We start from the raw sequence: 26835 nt of genomic DNA on the forward strand, positions 1-26835 counted from the left end.
CTGCAATTTTAACTGGAAATGCATGTGCAAGAAAAACAAAGGAACATAGGGCTGTAGTAGACCCTTCACTGCAGTCCCAAAACCTTGTTCTCTTTTCAGAGGGAAAGGGCTATGCACCTTAAATATTCAGACATTTTTGTTGGTTAGGAATTAAGAATTTAGGAAGTAACTTACACATCATGGAGACTTTGGGTGGAAACAGACATTGCCTGATATCTCTTGTGTACCTTGATAACATTTTTTATGGTGGTACAAATCGTGAGCAAATAGATGTCACTACCCTTTGTCATGCCTCATCAAAGGAAAAGCAATGATGTGACAAAAGGTAACAATAGACTCTGCTGTTTTGTTGCAGCAGACATTTATTAGCCTGGTGTTAGGAAAGTAGAAGCAATGTGAGCTGCTCCTAATCTCCAGCCCTGTGGGCGGATACTTGGGGAGTTTGAGGGTCCCTCAAGCCCGCAGAGTATCTGCCCACTCTCCCTGCTTACAGAGAGGCACCTGAGGGAAACTTAGGGTGCTTCTCCGTAAGTGGGAAGCCAGGGTTCCTTGCTCAGCCAGGCCCACCCCGCAACGACTACAAGAACGAGTCTAACTGAGCAGAACCAGGGAGATCACACTGCAGCTTTTCAAGAGGTGATGAGTTTTGCTCAATGAAGTGGATCAGCTGTGCCACAGCGCTTTATGGTACAGCATAACAGCTTCATTTGGCAACATCTATTTCTAGCCCTTGAGAATCAAGCCAAATGGCCCTATAGGGGGCATGTATGTTCACAATGGATGCATTTATGAGACAGTACTGCACCATGACTACTGTGCATTTATTTAGTATTTTTATAATCAAGTACTAATTAAGTGTTCAGTAACCAGAGCTACTGCACAATAGTGTCAGCAAATGGCTTTTTAGTGATGCTACTGTGTGGTAGCTTAATAATACTCTGCAGTAGCATATTAACACTGTTTGTTCTGTGATGTGTTACTGTTATGCAGTTAGTGTCTCATGTAGATGTGCCCAATGAGTACTTCGGTTCTGAAAGTTTCCTGGAGGTGATCTGAGCTGTGTGTATGATATTTCATGAAATATTGCACAAATGGAAGCACATCTAGTAAAAATATTTTCTTACAAGCAAAGTTTTGTTGTTCATGTCATCCATAGCTTTTTTTTTTTTTTTTACATTCTTCAGTCTTATTTTCCACAAAAGAAAATGAGTAATATTTTTTATAAAAGAGAAAAGGCTGTTTTTTTTCTCCCTGAAAATATTCTGTCAAAGAATATCTGCTATCTGTTTACGAGTTATTTTGTAAGATGCTTAACTGTTCCAGCTTCTTCCTGTTCCTTTCGCAGGATATTTTTGTCCCACTTTTATCAGTTTGATTTGACTGTAACCATAGAATGTCTTCCCCGCACTCATAGTCATGGAAATATAGGGAAAACATTGAAATCAACTTATACTCTGCAGAAAGAATGGCCACAAAGAGCCTACTTCATGTTCTGTCCTATTATTACTGCTGCCTGTCTCTGGGGCCAAATTTACTTTAAAATAGTTCTGTTAGTCACATATTGAGAAAATAAGGCTCAAGAGTGAGAACTGTATTGGAATGATCTGTTTAGATAAGAAAAATAACAGGTTAGTAAAGTTTCCTTCATGCTTATGTGAGAGGAATAGCCATGCATTATGAAGTCTTCTATTTATCTATGAAATAGATATTATATGGGCAGTAGTACACATTTCTCAATGCTTATCCTACTGATATACCTCTATACTTTTCACAAAGGGACCACTTATTCCTTTCTCATTCTGCTGAGATGGTAAGCAACTGTGAATTAGATAACAAGTTTCTGCTCTGGAAAACTTCTCTACATAGTCACTGAGAGGCCATCTTACATAACCACAAATTAATTTTAACTTCTGCTTATTAGCAGCCTGAGAAATCTTATATGTGGATCCATTACCTAGGAAACATAGAATAATAGAAAAGTAGAGCTGCAAGAAACCTCAGTAGTTCTCAGTCAATTGTATGCCAAAGGTGCTCATAAAAACTTTCAAGAATGGAGATTCCACAAGCTCTCTGGATAATGTTTTATCATCTTCATAGTAAGAAAGGTCTTTCTGGGTGTGTCTACACATTGCTGTATGTATATAAACAAGCATTAAATGACTGCACAGTAACGACTACACAGCCAGCATCCCATATAAACTTGACCACTATCTGTAAAATAAAAGAAAAAAAGGTATGCTCAGTCACATGCCCCATTTTCTGCTGGATTATAAACACATTTTTTTTGTTGGCTCCTAAAATTTAGATGCTACTGTTAACACATACAAACCTAAGATAAATGACCTGTTTCCCTAAATGAAACAGAATTCTCTAGTTGATGTTACTGGGAAAAGGATTTTGTCGTTTCAGATCAGCTCCTGGAAGGCCTCGTTAGAAAAAGTCAACTTAGCAATGAATATTAGCATTAGAATGTCTTGCATTCCTCTCTTGGTTCTAATGAAGAAATGAAATTGCTTTTAAAAAATAAATAAAAATATTTATTCTGATCTTGTGAAAAAATGATTTACAGTTCTTTTTTTCCCATTTATGCAGCTGGTAATATAATTTGAAACTTTCCAGAAGATGGGCGGCATTTTAAAAAGTGTCTCCTAAGACAAAATCAAATAGCAGAAGCAAATTAAAGGAATAATCTATTTTATGTTTGATCAAATTATCTAAGTCCTCATGTGTTATTCGGTGTGTAAGAGAAATATTCATATCTTAAGTCTTTCCTCACCCTCTCTTATTTTTACAGTTCCGATGCAAAACTGATAAATGTATCCCCTTCTGGTGGAAATGTGACACTGTAGATGACTGTGGGGATGGATCAGATGAACCTGAAGAATGCCGTATGTATTGTAAACATTCTGAATTATTTTTTTCCCAAGAGATTTCATATGTAGGGGGCCATAATATAAAATTCAGGAATTTAAATGATATGGTCACTGTTGTATGCTAGCTGTCATTTGGTAGTGCTTGCCAAACTATAAAAATCCTTTTTTTCTCTGTAGATAAGCAACTCTGCTAATTTCAAATACATAGATTTGGATTGATGGGAATATTCAATATAAGTAAAACATAAAGCTCTGTCACAGACTAATTGTTTAGTATAACTTCCTGAGAAGTAATATTTGTGCAACTTTTCTCTTGCAGAAAAATCTGAATAGGTTTCAGATAGTATGTGACTTTCAGTGCATACATTTTCCTACTTTTTACTAACACCACACAATGAAATTAGGAAGGGAGGGGAGATTAAAGCTTATAAACCTGGTATAAATGGCTCTATGTAATGTGACTTTTTAAAGCATCTTATCTAACTTTGTCAAATGGACCCATAGTGGTGAAGAACTAGCATTCTTTCTGATCAGCTGTCACAGTTCATAGAGTAGTCACTAATATTCCCCCTGTTGAGCTGTAGATACACTGTATTTACCCAATTAGCAGACAAGGAAAAGCCCCTCACCATACAATCGAGCATGTGGCAGTGAGGGTGGGGGGGGAGGGGGCCAGCAGCTGCTGCTGCTCTGGCCCCAACCCAGGGTTGAGAGTGGCGCTGGAGCCACAGCCCCCTACTACCTCTTCATGCCCTGCTACTCCTCCTCCACAGCCTCTAGTCTCCCCCCCAACACACACCACCGCTCCCTCTCTCTCCCTCTCTGCTACAATCCTCCTCACCTTTGCTCTGTGCCACCAAGCTCGGACCCTGCTGAGCCTGGGGCATGGAGCATGGCTCCAGCCTGGCCCATCACCAGCAGGGGCATGAACCCGCACTGCTGTTCCAGCCCTGCCCATAGCAACAACACTGGCTCCCCACCGCTGCCGCTGTGGGGCCAGGCTGGAACAGCAGTGCCATCTCTGTGCCATTGCTAACGGGCAGGGCGGAGCCCTACACCATACTCTGGGTTGCAGAAATGATGGATCCTGCCATTGCAAAGGGAAGGGAAGGTGGTGGGGCTGGGGGAGGGGTGCTGAGGAGCAGGCAGAGGTGGGGGGAGACTTCAGGAGCAGAAGGATGGGAGGAATGGGGGTAGGGATCTGAGGCTGTGGGTAACCCTGCAAGAGAGGAAGAGGGAACAAGAGAAGGGGGAGCTGGGGCAACCTGAGGCTTCAGGAAGGGGAGCAGGCACAATGGAGGGCAAGAGAGGGGACAGGCAGCAGGAGGAAGCTGACCACCTTTCTCACTGCCTGTCCTACCACCTTCATACTGCCTGCCCTCTACAACCCGTCCCCCACTGCCTGCCTCATTACTCCCCCCTCGTCACCGGTCCCCCACCACCTGCAGAAGTCGGGGAGGAATGAACTTTAGATGATCCTCAAATAACTGGATTCCATATGTGGAAAATTATAATACATTTCTAAATGTTCTTGGTGTGGAGTCTGATTGGTGCGGGGGGTGGGGCGCGGGGGTTATCTTACATTCAGAGTTGTCTTGTATTTGAGTAATTACAGTATTATGATTTCTATTGCACTGTGACTAATTTTTAATATCAAGATAATTATGGTTCTTCTCACTCCATACATAATTCAATGACTGACATAAATAAACGGATCAAAACTACTTTCCATCTTCAGTTCATACACAACAGAAAAATATTTAACCTTGCTGCATGTTGCTTTTGACTTCCTGTGACAGACTTTTCATATGAATTTTGTGCCTTAATAGTCATAATCCATATCTTAACTAAGAAATGGGGCAAAGCAGAGTGAAGCTCTATGCCAGGCTCTATGCAAATGCTTCTGATTTTGTTTTTGTGATGTCTTTTTCATGGTTACAAGTTCAGCAATACAAAAATACCTGATCTTTTCACTGTTTATGATTCAGGCTACTTTTCTTTATTTATTGGCTGAGAACTCTGAACCTACTGACTTGGAACCTACTGACCCTTGTTTTTACCAAATGAACAATGCAGTAAATCACATTTAGTATTTCCAGCCCAGGCTTTTCAATTTTTGCAACAGAAACTGTAGCACTCTTCTGACTGTTATTCCATTTGTGAACAAAACTAAGAAAATGTAATACTCTGAATTTAAATGAATTTATAGAATTACTTGAATTTACCTGATGAAGAATGTCTTGCTTTCTAACCTGACCATGCAGTTGGTCCAATAACAGATATTACCTCTGAAAACATCCTTGAACCTTGAATTTAAGTATTTTTTTATTAAGCTGCATCCACCTCTGCATTAGTTGTTTATAAAATAGCCTGTAGGAATAAATTGATTTTTAGTTTGCTCTTTGTTAGTTTGGTGTTAGTCATTAAGATACAGTCTTAACTATTAATTGATCCTGACAAACTCACCAGCTGTTTCTTGTGATAGTTAATAGGTTGGGCAGGCCAGAGCAAGCTTTATTCAACTAACAGTTACCTTTTGTGACCGCCGGGCTGGAATCCTCACCCGTAGGTGGTTCACCTTTGGTGGGAGGGGACACCGCTGATCACGCTGGATCGCTACGGGTTAGGAGAAGATCTCTTACAGCCCAGTCTCCGCCTTAGTTCTCGCCCACTACGACTTGATGTTAAGTTCAGTTAAGGTCGGTTCATGGGTGCTCTGCAGCCCGGGATCCCTCGGCGGTCACGTTGCAGGGCTCCGCCACCCCTGTACCCCGACCTCACGCCACCTCTAGTGCTCCCGCTCTCTCATGGGTCAGACCTCTTGTCAGTGGGCTTGTAGGTCCCCTGGGTCTGCCCTGCCCTCGTCGAATCACGCGTGGGCCAGTCTGCCCCGTCCTCTCCTTCCTACGTCCTCTTGACCTGGCACCAGGTCGCAGCGCTGGTTGTGCCCCTCTAACTTACACTTAATCCTATCTTCATGTAAGTGACTCCTCAGCTGTCCCTGCTGGGGTACTCTTAACTGAGAAACAAACCTATAAACAACTTAAAGCCCAGCTCCTCAGCCCCTTACCGGCTGTGGCTACTATTCGGACCTCCCCAGGTCCCCTTGGGCAATATCTGGCCCTTAATCTCCCTAGCGCCCCCTAGGGGCTCCTAAACCTGGCCGGTTGGTGGCGACTTCCGCCCGACTACATCCTCCTGGGGCTCCCTCGTGTCCTCGCCCCCTCTCGTAGGGTCGCATCCCCGCAACGCCACCCCAGCTCTCAACCTCGGGGTCTCGCAGGCTTCAAGTCTATGACCCGCAGGTCCCTCGTCGGCCGTTCTTTCGGCCTCATGATCTGTCTCCAACCTTACTGCCCGCCTCCGCTCATCTGAGGCCCTGCGGCCGGTTGTTGTTGTTGTTCTCTCCTCTGGCTGAGTGGGTCACTGCCTCTCCCTAGGGCTCTCCGCCCCTCTTTCTGGGGAAACCACTGTCCGTTCCACTCTGGGGCTCTCAGCCCTTCTCCCTGGGGGAGCTGCTGCTTGCCCTGCTCTGGGGCTCTCTGCCCCTCTTACTGTGGGAGCCACCGCCTGCTCTCCTCTGGGGCTCTCTGCCCCTCGTGCTGGAGATGCTGTCGCCTGCCCCGCTCTGGGGCTCTCAGCTTCCCAGGCCACTGGACCTGGTCCCGGTTCCTCCACTTCCCCCCTCTGCTCTTCCATGGCCGCTTTTATCCCTGCTGGCCACCTGCTCCCGATGACGTCATCTCTCTGGCCGTGGCTGCATAAACAAGCAGGCCGCGCAGGCTCCTCTGGCGGTGCTGGTAACTCCCGCTCCAGCTCCCCAGGACACTGTTTTTGTTGGCTATCTCTAAAGAACTTTAGTTCCTATGATTATGTTCCTCTCAATATCTGATGCCATCTATAAATATGTGAGATTTGAAATCACTGTTTCCAGGAGGTCTTCCTACATTTAAGAACCTGGGGGCACATTCGGTTTTATAAACTTGTTCTGTCTTCAGAACAGCTTAGTTAAACTGTGTGCTTAGTCGCGTAGTTTCATAATAGAATGTAAAAATGTGCATAAAATGCCTTCTTTGTCTGGAGTTGTAACATTAGTTGTTGTTGCCTCATTCTTTTCACTCATCTTATCACTCATCTGGGAAAAGAGTCCAGAATGTTTGTATAAATCAGGAAATCATTCTATCCTAAACTCGCACTAGGATTTCAGTACTGTAATACAGGGGTTATCAACCGGGGGTATGCATACCCCTGAGGGTACTTGGGACAGTCTCAGGGGGTATGCACAGCAGCACAGGGAATCCGTGTGTGGCAGCCTCATGGAGCAGTGAATGACGGCAGTGACCACTGCGTGTAAGCTTCCCGTCCCCCTCCACCGCCATTCACCACTTCACACTGCCGCTGCACACCACATCCCTGCCCCCTGCCACCGCCATTCACCGTTCTGTGCCGCCGCCGTGCGCTGCTTCCCCATGCTGCCGGCTTCATGTCCAGCCTGCTGTCATAGATTTCATAGACATTAGGGCTGGAAGGGACCTCAGGAGATCATTGAGTCCAGCCCCCTGCCCAAAGGGCAGGAAGTCAGCTGGGGTCATAGGATCCCAGCAAGATAAGCATCCAATTTACTCTTGAAGGTGTTCAATGTAGGTGCTTGAACCACCTCCGCTGGCAGACTGTTCCAGACCTTGGGGGCTCGGACAGTAAAGAAATTCTTCCTTATGTCCAGCCTGAAACGGTCTTGCAGGAGTTTGTGACCGTTCGACCTCGTCATCCCTTGGGGTGCTCTGGTGAACAAACGTTCCCCCAGATCCTGGTGGTCACCCCTGATAAACTTATAGGTGGCCATCAGATCACCCCTGAGCCAGTGCTTTTCCAGGCTAAAGAGTCCCATGGCTCTCAGCCTGTCATCATAAGATCTGTTTTCCTGACCTCCGATTATGCGCGTGGCTCTCCTCTGGACTCTCTCAAGTTTCTCCACATCCTTTTTGAATTGTGGAGCCCAAAACTGGACGCAGTACTCCAGCTGCGGCCTCACCAAGGCCGAGTACAAGGGGAGAATGACGTCCCGGGATTTGCTCGAGAAGCATCTATGGATGCACACCAGCGTTTTGGTCACTGTACTAGCTGCAGCATCGCATTGGAGGCTCATGTTCATCTAGTGGTCAATGATGACACCCAAGTCTCTTTCTTCTGTAGTGCTATCCAACGTAGCACTGCTGAGCCTATAAGGATGCTGCAGGTTTTTCCTCCCAAGGTGGAGAACCTTGCATTTTTCGGTGTTAAACACCATGAGGTTCTCGTCCGCCCATTTGCTGAGCTTGTCCAGGTCAGCCTGGATCACCCGCCTATCTTCTGGCGTGGATGCTTTGCCCCAAAGTTTGGTGTCATCGGCGAACTTTGCCAGTCCACTCCTGACTCCAATGTCCACATCATTAATGAAGATGAACAGGATGGGTCCCAGGACAGAGCCTTGAGGGAACCCACTGGTCACAGGGCACCACGATAAGTGACTGCCATCGATTACAACTCCCTGGGTCCGACCACGGAGCCAGTTTCCCAGCCAGCGGATCGTGGTGGAGCCAAGGCCACAACTGGGCAGTTTGGCCAAGAGGTGATCGTGGGATACCAGATCAAAGGCTTTTTTGAAGTCAAGATATATGACATCAATCTCTTCTCCCTTGTCCAGGTGATAGGTTACCTGGTCATAGAAGGAAATGAGATTGGTCAAACAAGACCTACCTGCAACAAACCCATGCGGCTGTCCCTTAGGATGTTAGCCTGGGCCAGTCCCTCAAGGATGGCCTCCTTAATAAACTTTTCTAAGATCTTCCCCAGGATAGAAGCCAGGCTAATGGGCCTGTAGTTAGCCGGATCCACTCTCCTCCCTTTCTTGAAGATCGGCACCACATTGGCCTTCTTCCAGTCTTCGGGCACTACACCAGAGCGCCAGGAGCTTTCAAAGATCCGTGCCAGGGGCTGGGCTATGACGCTCGCCAGCTCCTTGAGTACCCTGGGGTGCAGATTGTCAGGGCCAGCTGACTTGAAGGTATCCAGCTTCTCAAGGAGTTCCTTCACGAGGTCACCATTTATGGAGGGTAGGGGATCCCCATCACCCGGATCCCCTGTCCCATAGCAGGCATGGGCGTCCTATGGGACTGATGAAAGACTGACGCAAAGTACCTATTTAATAGGTTGGCTTTTTCCTGGGTGTCAGTTGTCAGCACCCTCCTCTTGTGTCAGGAGGGGTATATTCCTTAAAATGAGAATGGGGTTATTCCTTTAAAAAGTTTGAAAACCCCTGCTGTAATATATTGTTACAAATCTTGCTTGGTACACATCCAAAATATACTTTTCAGTCACCATGTTATAGGTTTTACATACCACTTGTATGGGCTTTGGTCAAATCTAGAAGTCATGGGATATCAGATTTATATAATAATCCTTTCAATGATAATAGCTTCAGTTCTTCATATTTTCTAGAGAGGACAGAAAGTAATTCTTTAAAAGGGTCTTTTGTCATACCTGTTTAACAGCTTGTCAGCACAGGTAGTTTACCTGGGAATTCCTTCCCAATATATAAACTCATGGTTTCCATCCATAATAATACATTTTAAACTAGCTTCATCTGCCCGGTCCAAATAGATTTGTCAGTTTAAGTTAATACTGCCACTTCTTAGAATTTCTTTCTGATTAACAATGAGCTGGGCACAGTGTAACCACACCATCAGAACTTGTGAAGAAATAGTAATTTAAATAGTAGCAAGGCTTCCAGAATCTCTTTTTCAGTATTTTTATGCAAAGTGTACTTTCAGTAATTATGTAAAAAGTGTGTGCTGCAGCTAATAATCCCTTTCAAGCAATTGGAAGTACAGGGGTTAGCACCCTGTCATTCTTGAGATACAACTATACAGTTGTCATGCAAATTAGATCTTCAGCCTTAGTGCTGAGGTTTTATCATTGAGATATATGTGTTCTATTATGGTTTGGTAACTACTGCATACTCTACGTCTATACATTGTAATTGAAAATCTACTTATAAGTAGATTTAATAAGTCCATTGAAAAGTAATAACATTGGCATATTACCATCCCTGTGATAGTAATGGTTAATACCTCTGTACTAAATGATTTTTCTTAACCTCAGTCTTAGGTTAAAGATTTTTTTTGTTAATTAATAAAAATGTATTTAGAAAAATCCAAATGATTTCATGTAAAAACATTCTTATTATGAGGTGATCCAAATGCCACTGAAATCAATGAGAATCTTTTCAGTGATTTCACTGAGCTTTTAATCATTCCATGTATTTGATCTGCTTATTTATAAAGGGAAAATAAGACAGCTCACATGTCTATTTTTACTTATTTTTGTCTCAAGTAAAGCAGTATATAGCAGAAAAGCATTGTTAATAACTTTATAAATCCTCTGTAATGGTGTATGTTTTATATATGCTTTTCCTTCTCTCTCCCCATTGCTCCCTCAGCTGAATTTAAATGTCAACCAGGACGTTTTCAGTGTGGAACTGGACTTTGTGCTCTTCCAGCTTTTATCTGTGATGGAGAAAATGATTGTGGAGACAACTCTGATGAGCTCAACTGTGGTAGGTGATTATAGCGAGTATCAAGTTCAAATACTGACTAAAACCCTTAACTAACCTGATTTAACTTAGGTCTTTTAAATTCTTTCATAAATTCATCTGAGATTTTTTTTTTTTTAACTTAAATTCCAGATACTCATGTTTGCCTGTCCGGTCAGTTTAAGTGTACAAAGAGTCAGAAATGTATCCCAATAAATCTGAGATGCAACGGACAAGATGACTGTGGTAATGAAGAAGATGAACGAGACTGTCGTAAGTTATGTTTAAAGAGTTATATACTGACCACTGATAGAGAGTTTTAAATAAAGATCTTAAAAGATGGATATAAAAGCATTGTAGCACAATGAAAACAGCTAATTATTTGGGCTGCCAGGCATATGGAACTCGATATACTGTGGGTACACCAAGAGGAATCAAGTACCTCCATTGTTGACTTCATTTTTTTTTAAGTCAATGAAAAGTAGAACATTACTTTTAGGAAATAAATTGAGTCTTTTATTTGGGTTAAATTACACATTATTATTTTGATCATCCTACTGCCAATTCATACCTCTTTCTTGGTCTTTCAGCTTTCATATTTTGTCTGATAGCAATACACAATAGACACACTGTCTATAATCTTTGAGTGGGACTGAGAAGGGGTATAGATTTTAGAACTCTTTATCCCATGGCATACCTCTTTGGAGATGATAGAGTTCTCTTTTCTTTAGGTGTGTCTATACACATTTTCCCGTACAACACAATTGTATTAAAGCTATTTAATAAAAAGAGAGCAAATGCCATTAAAAGAAGTGTTTTCACTAAATATATTTTCAATTGTTTTCTAATATTACTCATTATGTCAACTAGCTCTGATATTTTCAGCCTAGTTATAAAAGAAAAACAGTCAGATAGTTTACATTTCATGAGTGTAATGCTCTATCCATTACCCTACTGGAATGACTATTACCATCATGCTATTATTTAGAGACGGCCTTTCACTGGACCTGCTATTCACATCCCCTACTAATCCAGGACAGCACTTTCAAAAACTTTGTCCTGGTCTGCATGCACAGCTGCCTCTCCATGCCTGAAGAGCAGGCTCATGAGGATACAAAGACCATTTCATGATGATCAGATCACTTCAAAGATCTCATGACCTAGTTCAGATATAGCTTTTGGCAAACTATGGTTAGTTCATGCCGAGTCTTAGTGAGGCCTCTTGTTAAAGTCCACAAGTAATTTAACTATTACCAGGGCCAGCCCATCCTATCCTGTGAAGCCTGCAACCTATATATATATATAAAGTGGTGCTTCATTTTAATCACAGAAAAATGTGGATTTTGAGTTATTTTTTTTTACCTGAAATTTGGGGATTTTTTTTTAATAAGAGAAAACTTTGGAGCTCTTTTATCAAATACAGTATTTGAGTATTTAACAGAAACTTCTAGCTTTAATAATAACTCTCTTTCTTTAAAGCGGAAAACAGCTGTTCTCCAGACCATTTTCAGTGTAAAACTACAAAACACTGCATTCCTAAACTATGGGTATGTGATGAAGATCCAGACTGTGCTGATGGATCAGATGAAGCAAATTGTGGTAAGTTATACAACAGTCACATTAAGAAGTCCAGTAGAAACCTTTTTGTGTTCGAAGTGTGACAGCTTGTTTCGCATTTCCAATACTAATAACTTTCTAGGAGTTCTTCCTCAAATGACTCCTAACCTCCCCCCTCCCTTTTTTTTTAATTCCCTTATTATAATTTTCACTTTCATGGAACGGAGAAGAGGAAGTTGAAATGACACTAAGCAAATCCAGAGTCATTATTCGATAATAACCATTTGATAGAATTGTTGTATCCTACTTCCACCTGAAGCACATCAGGGTTTATGAGAAAAAAACTGCTTTATTTTATATAGCTCCTTCTTTGACAGCAGGTATATAAAACAGTTTGAGTCTGTTAAGGACAACATTTAATTCTTCTTTCAGAATTATCCAGCCCTGATAAGTTTTTCTACTTATTTTTGTCTATTGTAATCAAATACATAGCAAAAACCAAAATAAATAATAGTTTTTGGCATTCTGGAGTAATTGTATTAGGCATAGGATGTATAAATTAAGACCTCTGTGTGTCAACAAACACAGGAGTACTGAAGCTGAAGGACTCATAAAGGTATTTGGTCCTGAGTGTCTTAAAATATTTGTTAAGTATGGCATGTGTAGATGAAACAGAGGCCCTCAATTGAAATGCTGGGTTTTAAAAAACATCGCTTCAGTTTGGGGCCAATTTAAACCCCCATGTCGTGCACACACCCCACTGACTTACCTGCCTCTCCAGCAGGGAGGGGAGGGCAAGCTGCCGGCAGGTGGAGCAGTCCTTGGGCTGCAGGGGTGGCTGCTTGTGTTTCCCTCTGTGGCAGCGGTAGCCCTCCCTTAGGTGGCACCCACCCACAGACATCCGGCTCAGGCAGTCTGCACCGCGGAGGGAATCACTGGGCCCCCATACAGCTCAGGGAGGCCGGCTCCAGGGTGGGTGAGGGGAGAGAAGATCAGGTTTGCTGCTTTTCTTAGGAGGACCCTGCCTTCCCAGGCTGCTGTCAGGCTTCCTCTAGAGCTTCCTGCAGAGCCACAGAGCTGCACAGAGCCTGGTGCTTTGCTCTGCAGCTGTAGGGGCAGCAAACTAAAAACTCCTCAGAGGAGTTTTGGTTTGTTGCACCCCAAGTATTTAAAGTGCATTATGCTGCCAAATTTCTTACAGCGGCTGGAATTCATGTGCAATACACCGCTGAGGCGTGCAAACACTGGCACCATTAAAGCTGTCCAAAAACATTTAACATGCTTTAAAGTGTCGTGCACACATGTGCCTCATTTCATCTACACATGACCTATGATTCAACCTTCAGGCTGCTTAGCTCTTGAATGTTGTAATGTGTTCTGTCAATTCAACAGCAAATAGAAACTCTCTTATTTTCTTTGGCAGCAGTTCATTTTTGTTGGTTGTCATCCTTCTTTTCACAAAATGTAAAATATTTATCATTTGTTCTACTTACCTGAAAAGTAACTTTAAAGGCTTTTTAAGTGGTAGGAGATCATTTGAATCATTTTTTCTGTAGCAGTTGATGACATTGAAAACCATATCCTAGCACAGGAATTCATGATCTTTTTAACCATTGTTTTGTTTTGTTTTGTTTTTGTTTGCATCAGGATGTTTTGCTTTTCTTTTTGTTTTTATTGTTGCAAGTAAAGAACGTGGAAGTAACTTTGTTAATTATTTTATTTAAATTTGTTTAACTTATGCTGCACATTGATGTTTATAATGATTTAGGATTCAAATACATATATGTTTGGGGGAAAAAAGTTGGTTCCCATTTAATTGTTTTTAAATTAAATAATAACATTAACCAACCAGTCCTCCCTACATGCAACTGTACTTATCCCCATTTTACAGATGGAAAAATAGAAAAGTATAGTTAAGTACTTTGCACAAGCTAGTTTTCCTCATCCTGCAAGTTGAATTTAGAAATACCTGGCATCCAATTCCTTGCTCAAATTATTACCTTTGGGGGGTGTGGAGCAGGGACACTGGAATGAGGTATGTGTTTTGGAATTTTTTTGTATTGTAACATGAGATCATGATCTGCAAAGTACTAAGGAACCACTTACCTATACCCCTTGTCTCTTGTCATATTGTCTCTTGAAGACAGATGTTATTATTTTATACTTTATTTTCAGTACCAAAAAGTAACAGTTGGATCCAAAATTGTAGATGTTGTCTTAACAGGCCCTTGTAGCAGCAAGACCAATTGTAGAAACTACAATAAATGGGAAAGTGCTGAAAACAAATTATACAGCTTAATATTTTGTTGACTTTGAATTGCTTATTTCCACTTTGCCCTCCTATTTTTAGAGTGGAAAATAATATAAATAGGTGACTTGAAGTGAAACCACAATAATACTAATAAAAAATAGCAACTACATACATATCTGTGTGTAGCTATATATATATATCTAAATGTTTGTTGTTTGAAATCATACAGAGTGTCACTACTGTAAGTAGCTAATGAAAATATCTAAAATAATTTGGAATAATCCATTTTATATTTAAAAGTCAATAAATAATTAACGGTAACATCATGGAAAATGAGATTTTGCTAACGCTGTTAACTCTGGCAGAATCAATGACTTAGAGCAATACAGGACTCCCTCAGGGAAGCAGGAAGGGCTTAGGAATCTTTGTTAGAGAAACTTTGCAATGTTTTTCTTCAGTTCTTTAATCTTTGGAAAGTAAGGGAAGAGACTACACAGGCTTCTGCCCCATTGCTCTTCTGGTCCCTACTCCCAAAGAGCTATATTGCCTTTCTATGCACTATCCACTGGCTTTCAGCTTCTTATGCTGAAACTCCCTAAGGTGTTTACTTTGGAATAAGAAAGACTTTTCAACGGGCATGTCTACATTAGACGCTTACTGTGCATTAGCCTAATATCACTGTGAAGCAGCATGTTATGGCAAAAACAGTGCTAATAGTCTACTGTGCAGTGTTATTAGGCTAATGGGCAGTAAGCATTACTAAATAATAGTGCACTGGAACTACTGCACAGTAACTCTAGGTACTGCATATTTACTAAATACTCTATTAAGGAAATACTAAACTTAATGCACAGGATCTAAACACTAGTAGAGCATCCAGGGGGCTGAAAGTACGTCTGTAGTAAATTAAGTTAAATTAGCTTAGGGTGAGTTATCTGTTGCCGTGATATTGGATTTACCTACACATGCCACCTGAAAAACTAAGGTACCTCAAGACTTTTCTTTTCAGGGCTGCATAGAGCTCCTCAACAGGAAACTTCTCAGAGCAAAAGTCTATAAGCAAGACATTCATTGCAAGTGATGAAAATTTCTCCAAAATTTCACCAAAATCTTTCTTGGAGAGGGAACATTAGAGGCGTTCTGCCTGCAGTCCCTTTTCTCCAAGCCTTCTCCAAACCAGGATGGTCCCTGTCTGGGAAGGTGTGATGAGCAGTGGCTGTTGCACTCCTCCCAGTCCCCAAGTGTGGAGGTAGGAGCAGAGCAGAGAACAGGTGGAGAGCAGCAGGCCTCTGTCCTGTGGCTTCGGTAATAGTTTCCCAGAACAGAGCAGGAGGAGCAGCAGAGCAAAGTCCCTCACCTTCAGCAGTGGCTGTCCTACCGCCCTCCCAGACTGCTTCAAGAGGGGAGTAGAGAAGTGGAGCAAAGCCCCCTCCATATGGTCCCCAGACCAGATAGTGGCTCATGTGGGGAAAAGGTGGAGAGCAGGAGCCTGTTGCTGTACTCCCCTTACTGAGTAGACTGGGAGGGGAGCGAAACAGCGTACAGACATTCATTCCTGTGAAACTCCATTGCAAAGGAGATCTTTCAGGTTGAAGCCTGGAAGACCATTCTCCTGATAGAAGAAAGTTTTCCCATGAGTAATTGAATGATTGCCCCTAGTTTCTACTGAAAAAGCAGCAATTCTCCTGGTAGAAATGTAATGTCTGTACATAGTCATATGTCAGCCCAGATGGATGTTAACTGGAGCCTGGTATTCAGCGTCATGTCCATATAACTTCCGTGTAGTCAGTCCAGTGAAGCATCTTGAGTGCCAGAAAGCCCTATCATCACAAACTTCCATCACTAAAAATCTTCCATAAGTAATATTTTTTTCAGTATATTTGAATCTGGGGTGTTTTTTTTTGATAGTTTGAGTTCTGGCTCATTTAGTGAGGTGTGGAGCCTTTACAGAAATCTTACTCTCCAAATAATACTCTAAGGACAAAAAATGGTGTCAATATTTTTACGTTGTTTGGTCAGAATAGGATTTACATATTAACAAATGTGAACATTTTTCCCTCTAATTTGTGAATGCTGGCATTTGTGGATTTTTAAAAAAATGTAACACTTTACAACTGGCATTAGGCTGTATTGAGCATGTTGAACATACATTTTTGAAGGTCTGATTAATTTCTTGGCACAGGGAATTGGATTTCAGTCTTGTGAAGTCCAGCAGTGGACACTTTAAAAACCACTGACTTGGAAAGATTAAATAAGAATTATTATCTAGGACTGCAGTAGCCAAGGTTAAAATCCTTGTGATGGTATGAAAAGTGGCAACGTTGATACTGAAAATAATTTCTAGCCTTGAATCTGAGAACTTTTCATTTGTTTTTTATGTTGCAGTGGGATTTTCCTATCTTTTCATAATACATTTTTTGTCTCATTGCTATAACCGGGCAGATTTTAGTATCTGTTCCATGATGGACAGGGTTTGCTGCTTGCATTTCTGCACTAATTATGAAATTATTTTAAAAAAGACTGTGCACATTCAAAATTGAAAGTATCTAGGCTATTTGTTTTCATCTCATGTAATAATGTGTATAATTATCTATGATATTTTTGTTTTGCCTGTTTCTGATGAAGCACCCTGATAGATATTCCAAAGTAAAAAGATATCCTCTCATTGTCTGGGATGATACTTTAGTTGCAAAAAATACAAATCCTTCTTCTAGAAATTGGCAACATGCTTATTTTCCTCAAACAAGTCAAACAATATATACTTTACTACAGAATAAATGGAACAATAAGTGCAAGTGATGTAGTGGCTTTAAAATTCTTCATTCCATCCTGTATAAAGTATTGATCCTGAAACTTTTTTACAATGTTATGTTCTTATAGACAAAACTTATTAATTTAAAAAAAAAATACTTGAATGGAGCCTCCTACAAATGAATATATTTCCAATAATAATTATTGAAGCACTACATAGAAACACAGATTTTGCTCTGCTGGAAAGCAATGCTAGGAATTAGTGCGCTGAATGGTCACTTTTTACATAGATCATTATCCTTAAATTTTGAACCTTGGTTGTGCTATGATATATTTAAAAGAGAAGCATGGTAGAAAACTTTTTAATAGCTTCTGTTTCTTTGAAAACTTTATTAATTGAGCCATTCTAAGTGACTAGCATAATACGTTTTTCAAAGGTGAAATTTAACAAAGTATCTTCAATATTTGAAGAACATATGAATGTCTCTAGAACACTTTGGATTGAAATTGTAATTTTATCTTTACAGGAATGTATTGCAGAGTTTTTAATAAGATATATTACAAAAATATATTGTTCTTTTCTTACACTGGAAGTTAATATTGTTCCCTTTAATTAGATTAAAAATTACAGTATTACAAGTCCGGATTAACTGTTTCATACTTCGTAAACTTTTCTCCCTCTTTTAGATTCTCCTTCTTTTTGACCTTTTTGTTTTTAATTTCTTAGATGAGCTGTAGTGATTTTAGCTGGTTTTAAGCACGAAACAAGAATACATATCCTACTTATTAAGAGTGGTTGTAAAGATGATCCTTTACAATAAGCAAGGATAAGTGATAGGTAATTTCTACTCAGCCAATTACTCAGCTAAAGTACAATCTTTTTCTACCTTATTTGGGTCCCTAAAACCTGTTATGGCATATATTTCTGCAATGTACAATCATCATACACATAAAACTAAGTCACACAAAACAGTAAGGAAGACTCGCCCATTTTTATATTATCTGATTTTCATATACTTATGGAACTGTATCATACTTAATTGCCAAATAGTCTACAAAGGGCATATCTACAAATTCATTAAAGTGTCTTTGTTACTGTGTATTTAGTTTAGTACTTCCTTACTGAAGTACTAGCTGAATGTACAGTGACTATATTTACTATGCATTAACACCGGCACACGGTTTTTGTGTGACAGTTCCTGTGCTGCTACTACTACTGTCTAATAACATCGTGCAGTAGCTTATTAGTGCAGTTTTTGACTGACTTACTACTGCTGTGCAGTGTCTCATGTTTACTCACCCTTAGAAACATAGTAGGTAGAGTAAGATCTGGCTTTTTTTCCTATAAGCCAACATGAGGCATATTATCCCAAGGAAAAGATTAAGTAAATACTTACAGATATATGGCTCTGGATAAGGGTTAAAGCCAAGCTAGGACTGGCAAAAATGGAAAGAGTAACCCCTATCAGCAGCAGCGTAGGGATGCACCAGGGCACAGGGCTTAGATGGGTTCTGATTGCCACCATGGGTGCATCCACACATACAGGCACATGTGCTTGCAGAAGCTCAAATAGAAGTGGTGCAAATTTGAACTGGGGCTTTTTGCCTCAGCATACATGGGACATGCATTTTGTTGTGGAACAAACTGTGCCACTTGGGGCAAAATAACCTTGCCTGGCTCCTCCCAGATCTACAGCCAGGGGGAGCTAGAGCTGGGGGCCAGCACCTGTGCTGTCTCCAGCAGTATAAAAGATGCCTTATCCTGGCCCCATTCATACAAAAAGCTGCCCTAGAAAGCTTGCTACTGGTATTTGGGGATACTACCCCTTGTGCCATCTGGACTACTGCAGCAAAATCCATTTTTTTAAATACCCCAAAATCCATGTTCTTCTACAATTAGAACAAAAGACCACTCTGTGCGCGCGCACACACACACACACACACACACACACAGAAAGAGAAAGAGAGGAATACAACAGTTGGGCAGTGTGTTATTGGTATATTTACAAGGTTAAAGCAATTTGGAAGCCCACCAGTGTCTCTATCATCATGATAAAATAAATTCTTAATGTCCATGTGTGTTAGTGTGTGCTTTTGGTTTTCTTCACCTGTGATGAGAGGAAGTGGGGTTTGCAGGAAGGGGTGGGAAGAGGTGTGGAGGAAGGTGGGATGCTTGTGGGTGGGTGTGGAGGGATATGGGTTGGTGTGTGGGTAGATGTGGGATGATTGCAGGGGGGGACTGTGGGTGTGGGGGAACTTGTGGGGCAGTTGCTCAGGAGGGCTGGTTCTCCTGGCACCCAAAGGGTGCAGCTCCCCCCAACAGCACATGGACTGCTCCCCCAAAGGGCCCCAGCTCCCCCCTGCAGTGCCAGATCCCTCCTATGCAGGGTCCCAGGCACTCTGCAGGGCCATAGCCCCCCCATACAGGGCTGCAGTTCCCCCCTGCAGGGCAACTGCCTGCCTGGACAGGGCCCATAACTTACCTCCTGCTGCAGGGACCATGTGCTGGCAGGGACCTGCAGGGGCCTCCCCATTAGGGTCCAGCAGGGACTGTGTGCCGAGCCATGCCAGATCCTACCATCACTGGGGCCACTCACACAACCAGGCCAGCCTGGTCCCATGGCAGCAGGGCCCAGTGCAGCACACAGAGGCCACATGCTGAGCTGTGCTGGGTCCTTCCAGCACTAGGGCCACTCATGCCCCAGGCTGGCCCAGTCCTATGATGGCAGGACCAGATGCAGAACGCAGGCCGGGTCCTGTTGCCATGGGACCAGGCTGGCCCGGCAGCGTCAGTGGCCCCAGTCCTGGCAGGACCTGGAGTGGCTCGGCACACAGTCCCTGTGCACTGCTCTGGGTCCTGCCTTCAGGAGCAATGCCTCCCGCCTCACTGTGCCTGCGGGGAGATGGCCCATGGCAGGACTCAGGTCAGCGGGACTCACTAGTCCAGTTGCACTGAAGTGGGTCACATGGTTCCTGTACCTGCATGACCTGCTCCACCAGCTCTGTGGCAGCTGCACATCACTGGCTCTGGCTGCTCATCCCCCAACCCCCACCTTCCCGCCTCACCACCCCACGGCCCCGCACAGGGCTCCACACATCTGCCCCGCCCCCCCAGCCCCAGCGGTGCCAGTGGCAGCAAGCAATGTGGCTGTGTCTGTGCTGCAGGCATAGGTGGGCAGTGACATGGCACTGTGTGACCCGGACTCCTACATGCTGAATAGACCCAGAGTGTCTCGTCCAGGACCGTGCACTAGTGGGCCAGGCCAGGTCCATTCACTATGTAGGAGTCCAGGTCACACAGTGCCTTGTCACTGCCCACCTATGCCTACAGCAGAGTGAAAGCCATGCTCCCTGCTGCTGCCGGGGCCATCTGGGCCAGATGGCAGGGAAAGCATGTGGCATCCCCTGCTTAAGTCCCTCCATGTCCCCACCCACTGGGACTTCCCCACCCACACCACTCCCCACACCACCCAACACCTTCGTTCACTCCCCATAGCCCCCAAGAACCCCATCCACTCCCATCCCCCCAACATCCCCCTGCCTCTCCCTACACCTATTCATGTTCAACCACACCCGTAACCCTACCACCTCATTCCCTAACTTACCTTGGACAGTTCCAGGGGTAGCAGGAGTACCACAGAGATGCTCTGGCTGAAACCAGAGTGTCTTTCCTGGAGGACTGACTCCATTGACTTTCAAAAAGCATTTAAACATAAGAAGAGATATGCATTGTAGAAATATCCATTAATTCTATGGATCTGTAAATAAAATCTAAGCTACAAAGATCTAGCTATACTCAAAATGAACAAAAAAAAGTAGTGCGGGGACAAAATTAGACCTCTGGATATCCAGGGGTCACAAAAAAATGCTCCACAGAATGACAGGGCAAGGCTCACCTGGAGGCAACACAGGAGTCAGGATTCTGCAAATTGACATACACTTTTTTGATGTCCTTTATGCTAGGGACAGACATTACACTAAACCATTTTAAGTGATCAGAAACTAATTTAAACCTGTAACAGAACAGACATTCAGTGCACATAAAACAGTTTCAAAATGGCCAAAACCAGTTTGAGATAAACATAGTTGAATATAGTATCATACTTAACTGATTTGGCTCAAACTGGTTTATGCAATGCCTCATTAAGGCCTCTGTTCTATTCTGGGGGGACTCTTCCACCTCCTCCTCTCAGGGTGGGGAGGGAGACTCTGTGAGGTGCTGAATGGGGATTCTTCCTTCTCTTCCCCTCCCCCTCTGCTTCCAGGGGACTGGTGGGGGGGCTCCATGCAATGCTGCTTGGCCCCAGAGCAGGGGTGGGAGGAGGCTCTGTTCCCTGCTAAGGGGAACTCTTCCCCCTCACCTTCCTCCCCACAGAGGGGCAGCAGGAGCACAAAGCTCAGCTGGGCGGGGTGCAGGTCTGCATTTAGTCCCCACTGCCGGGCAGTAGCAGCAGGCAGGGAGGTCAGGGCACTTGTGCCCTGTGCGGGTGTGGCTCCAGGCAGCACTGCACAGGGAAAGGGAGCAAAACTTGCCTTATCCCTGTGGTTCTGCTCCCTGAGCCTGCATCTCCAGCCCTCACAGTGGGGAAAGTCCTGCACTGGAGCTAGCTGCTTCCCCCATTTCCCACTGTGCAGGTCCCAGCACTCTTCTGGGAGTGGAGGGAGCCCTGCCTCCTGCTTCCCTGCAGGGTCAAGCATGGGTCTTACCCTCTTTGAGGTTGGGTGTCCTTATACCTCCCCACCCTCACACCCACACCCTGCCCAGCTGAGCTCCGTGCTCCTACTGCCCCTCTTAGGGGAGGAAGCAGAGGGGGAAGAGTCCCCCCCCAGCATTGAACAGAGCCTTCCCCTGCCGTGGGGTGGGAGGAGTAAGGGGAAGAGTCCTCCCCTGGAGCTTGCCAGCATGCCATAAAGCCCCCCCTCCCCACCCTACAGTGATGGGAGCAAGGCAGCTTCAAAGAACCCCTCTCTCCACCTCGCTAGAGTGTAGAGAGGAGGAGGGAGAAGAGTCCCCCCCAACACCAAACAGGGCCCCCCTCCTGGCCCGGGGTGGTGGGGGAGAGGTTTGAAAAGGGAAGAGTTCCTTTCTGGGGCCTAGCAACCCTGTGTGCCTTGATTGCTTCCAACTGTCAGTGAGCTGCTGGGGTCAGCCTCCCAGGGCCTGGCTGCAACCCTGCTCAGGTTTCCTTTCCTGTGGAAAGGAAGGATTTAGCACCCCCAGGCTTCTGGCTTGAGCTATTGCAGGCACGTACTGAATGCTTATCCACTTGGAAAGCAGCTTACTCTCTGCAGGTTAGACTAACCTGTAAAGATTGAATCAATTCAGGCTCAGACTTTTTGAATGTCTGTCTCTAGCCTTAGTGTGAATATCTCATCTACACAATCTTTTGGGCATGGATCCAATGTATTCTACTGCCCTTTTCCATACTGCATAGTGTCACACTGTAGAAGGGTGTTACTATGACAAAGTGTAATGCAATTCTCCTTCTGTTGTAATCATTAAGAGCTCACTTCCTAGGTTTTCTGACAGTCATTTCATATTTTCATTGTTCAGGATGAATTTTTCTTTTCTCTTAGACTTGAACGCTCTTCCAAATTTTCTTACAATGGTTGGCTCAGATACTTTCAGCCCATCATCTGTAGCTTCGTATTCTGTCTACTTGTTTTACAGCTTCTTAATTGTGATATGTATGTCCATCATCTTTATTGAATTGGTTTTCAAGTACTGAGATTGGGTTGGTCCTATTGAGAACTTTGAGATATTCTATCCATCTATTTTTCTCTTCTATCTTATTTGTAAACATGTTATCGTTTTTGGTTTTGACTGATTCATTTAGCTCATTCCCATTGACATTCCCACACATTTTTAATCACTTGATAAAACAGCTCTTTAGTCTTCTGCTACTGGTTTCCCTTGTTTTATGCTGTATATGCGTTCCTGAACTCCTGGAAAATGGTGTGTAACTCAAATTTGCATAAAGGGAACCCATTTTACGATGTAACAAATAAGGATATGTTCCAAGACATTTACTGTACTGACTCCCTGACCAATTTTACCACTTTTACAAGACAATTTTGGTATTCACCAACAGCAGATAGTACACGCAAACACAGGCCACTATCATAATGGGGATGGCAACTACAGAAACATGTCACAGACAAGAAGTGAGTAGTACAGATCCACACAGGAGGATCTATATTTTAGTGTGTTATTCCCACAGTGCACCAGACAAAGCAGCTGACTGTGAGTTTCCACCACGTCAATTGCATAAGAGTGAATTTACTTTGCATATAACAAAATTCTGGTATCAAAAGGGTCATTGCATAAGCATGAATTCGCACATACAGAACCCTCATAAATCAAGGGAAATCTGTGTATCAGGAAGCTTCAGCTTCAAGAACTCATTCATTAATGTATTTGTTTATCTTTCCTCATACTACTTTTCACTGTTTTGCCTGCTTTCCTGAACTATTCCTTACTTTTCCCAATACTGTTTCCTTCGTCGTGCTCTTCTTTCCTCACTGGGGGGGGTGCGGGGGGGCGCATGTTTCTTAGCTTCTTGCTCTATATATATTCACAAACAATGCTGCAGTTTGAACAACATCCTCTCTGAGCCCTATCCAGGTTTTTTTTTTCTCCTTCCTTTCTGTTCCAATCTGGCTTTCACCTTCCTTTGGCTCTCTCAATGCCTCAACTATGGTTTTCAGTTCAAGCAGAAATTTTTCATTATGAGCTTTTTGTTTTCTTTTTTTTATACTTCCCCCTTCTTTCTATTTGAATTTTATCTTTCCCTGCTTTATTTTCACTCTGGCAGTACAATAATAGTGTTCATTGATAGCACTGGTTGCTCAGGATGCTCTTGCATCTTGGATTCATGCTCTAAATTTTAAATAGATGCTGATTTTTTGGTCTTGCTTTGGTTTGCTTGTTTTTCCACCAAGAAATCTGCATGTTTTTCTGTATATGCATTTGTGAAGAAAGTGTTTGCAATACCTGCAGCAGAAACGATGCACAATTCAATAATTCCTAATACTTTGGGTGATGATTCCCCACCATTGCTCTTTCCATTTCTTGGCTGTCACGTCTTACTCGAGCATTAAAGTCACTCTTCACAAAGCGTAAGTGGTGTTTTGGTATTCTGTCAATCATACATTGGAGGCAATTGTACAACTCATCTTTCTCACTGTCATCATGTTCCTCTATCAGAACATAGCACTGTATGAATGACATCCTCAAGAATCTGGTGTGGGATCTGGCATATATGATGTATTGATTAATATGTTCCCATCTGATGAGTGAGTTCTCTGCAGAGTTTGTCATGATGAGAACTACTCCCTCTGAATACTCAGTGTCATTTCAGCCTGAGTAAATGAGGCATTTCTTTTCTCCCTTGAATTACTTCATGACTGCACCTATCACGTTCCTTCTGCTGATTCCTGGGATTTCATTGAATAGTTGTCCATCTCTGTCATGATCTGCAAGGTCTTTGATTCTTGACACACTGCTCTGACATTCCAAAAACAAACTTAATACTGTTTTCTTACTGCCAGCATCAAACTTTGTAGGGGCTTGGCTTACAGACAGTTGGTTTTGTGTTGAGCAGTTTTAGCCAAATTGTAACTTATTCCTATTCTATAAGATCCAGAACAGCTGGGTTCTTGAAAGAACCAAGTGGTTAATGTTGCTTGTGCTCCACTAACAAGATTGCAATAAACAGTCAGGTTTTTTTTAATAAATGAAACATTCCAGCAGGGCAAGGGTCCCATCTGATGAAGGACTTGCATCAAACCCTCCCCCCTCCATAGCTCATTCTAGAATACTGTTGGCACCCCATTGCTCTCCTATAGGACAGGATAAAGGTGAGTATTTCTTTGAAATACCAGAGATTAGGAACCTAGATCCATCCACCCTATTCTTTAAGAGGTTGCACGCTAACCTCTTAATTATTCAAATCAGAGTGTTAATCCTCCCAGAGATTAGCCCAGTAAAAGGGTGGTGGGGCCTCAATTCTCATTAAATCTAAGGTTACAGCCCAGCTGTAACTTAATACAGTTCATTAGTAAATAACTTACAGACTCAATTCATAGTTCAACAATAAGACTATATTATAAAGACATCAGCCCTTAACAGACAACAATAATCAACAGAATTCAAATAGCAAAGGTAGGGAAAATAACAAAGGAGAGAGAAATAGAGAGCAAACTTTGCTTTGCCTCCTTGCGAGGGTGTTGCAAACACTGACAGCCCCACAGATGACTTGGTCCCCCAGACCCTCACTTTGCATACACACACTTGCACCCCTGCTCTCAATCCTCTCAACTCACCTATCTAGCTTAACACAACACCAACTGAACACACAACACAACATACTATAGGCTCTGATGCAGTCCTTGGCACACTCTAGGTGCAGTCCCAGGTTCACTCGCACCACACAATAAACCAACAAATCCCAAATAACATTCTTTGATGATGATGACTAGTACAAGCCTTGGGTGCAAGCCTTTCTTATAGCCTTTGTTCATGCCACCTCTGTCAACCATCCTTTGAACCAGTTGTAGGAAAAGAGAGCCAGAACGTGACAGTTTGGTCGAGTCCGCTGCTATCCTTCTGAGAATTATCAGCCCCTAAAGGATTAATTTCCTTTGGGTGTTCGTTTACAGCCTAACCCCACCCAAAGGCACAATGAACCACTGCTCACTGAGTTTTGGCAAGCCATTGAGGGCCGCATGACAGGCAGCCGAGGGCAGATTAATATTAATTTTCTAAATTTTTTAGGGATCCCGCAGGCCAGGTAGAATGGCCTGGCGGGCCGCATCTTGCCCACCCCTGAGTTAGGCTCACCAACTTGTATTAAGGAAGAAACTAAATGACAACTTGTAACAGTGTGATACTAGGAGCAGTGTCAAAATGGAGACTAGTAAAGAACATATGTACAAAACGTCAATGACCCCAATTCACTGCAAGGTGGTGATCTGTCACAACTCGTTTCCTCTCGGGAGTGATACAGAGCTAGCAAGGATTTCTATGCCTTTCCCCTTAACCGCGGGTAATTGGCACCTCACTTGCTGAGGGTAAGGTGATACACTACCAAGTCCTCAATTATAGAATGAATGGATGGTCACTCTGGAGTACTGCCTTCTTAGTGCAAGTCTCCCTGACAACCAGATCCATATATCATTCACTCTGCAGTAATGCTGGTTCACCCACTCCCTCAGACTCACGATGAACTCTGATTAATATATAACAGACTTGACTGTGCCAACTTCACACACAAACGATGCTTTCCCACTCAGACACACAATCTCAGTCCAAACCAGAGACGAATTTCCAGCTGAAGTCACACCGCACCTGTCTCTTGCATACCTTTCATCTCACACACCTGTCAATCACTGTCACTCAACTCCTACACCAATGACAATGTTGTGTACATGTTTCCTTCTACCTCTACGCTTCTCACTTGCACTCCGCACATGGCGCTTAATCTATCAGGTAACACTTTACATTGGGTAAATTTCTCACCTAGAATTATTTACCCTGAGCATGCTCTGAAGGTAAAAGTAGGTCAGTGACATCACTGAGGGAGAAAGTTCAGATGTTCTAGAACCCTCACACGTGCTTCAGAGGGAGTTAAGGCCAAGAATCCATCTCCAGCACAGTCATCCTCACAGAGGTGATGCCAATCATCAATCAATTATCACCCATTCCAATTAAATCACTGTGCACCTCAGGAAAGGTGGCATCTACTTACCAGCACTTTTGCAACAAACCAAGTAGCATAACCTAAACCCAACTGGGCATGCTCAGAAGCAAAAACTGAGTCATTACCTCATAT

General features: G+C 43.1%; 1 protein-coding gene across 1 annotated transcript in view; it reads left to right on the forward strand.

Moving 5' to 3' along the window:
• Window positions 1-26835, forward strand: part of LRP1B (LDL receptor related protein 1B) — a 1602836-nt gene that overhangs the window by 1398959 nt on the left and 177042 nt on the right. The window contains exons 63-66 of the mRNA XM_090045827.1: window positions 2795-2888; window positions 10351-10467; window positions 10597-10716; window positions 11923-12042. Coding sequence (XP_089901953.1) covers window positions 2795-2888; window positions 10351-10467; window positions 10597-10716; window positions 11923-12042 — 451 coding nt within the window. The remainder of the gene's footprint in view (window positions 1-2794; window positions 2889-10350; window positions 10468-10596; window positions 10717-11922; window positions 12043-26835) is intronic.

Source organism: Crocodylus siamensis, chromosome 4 (genome assembly GCF_052110815.1).
Source record: "Crocodylus siamensis isolate JL-2025a chromosome 4, ASM5211081v1, whole genome shotgun sequence".
Classification (NCBI taxonomy): Eukaryota; Metazoa; Chordata; order Crocodylia; family Crocodylidae; genus Crocodylus; species Crocodylus siamensis.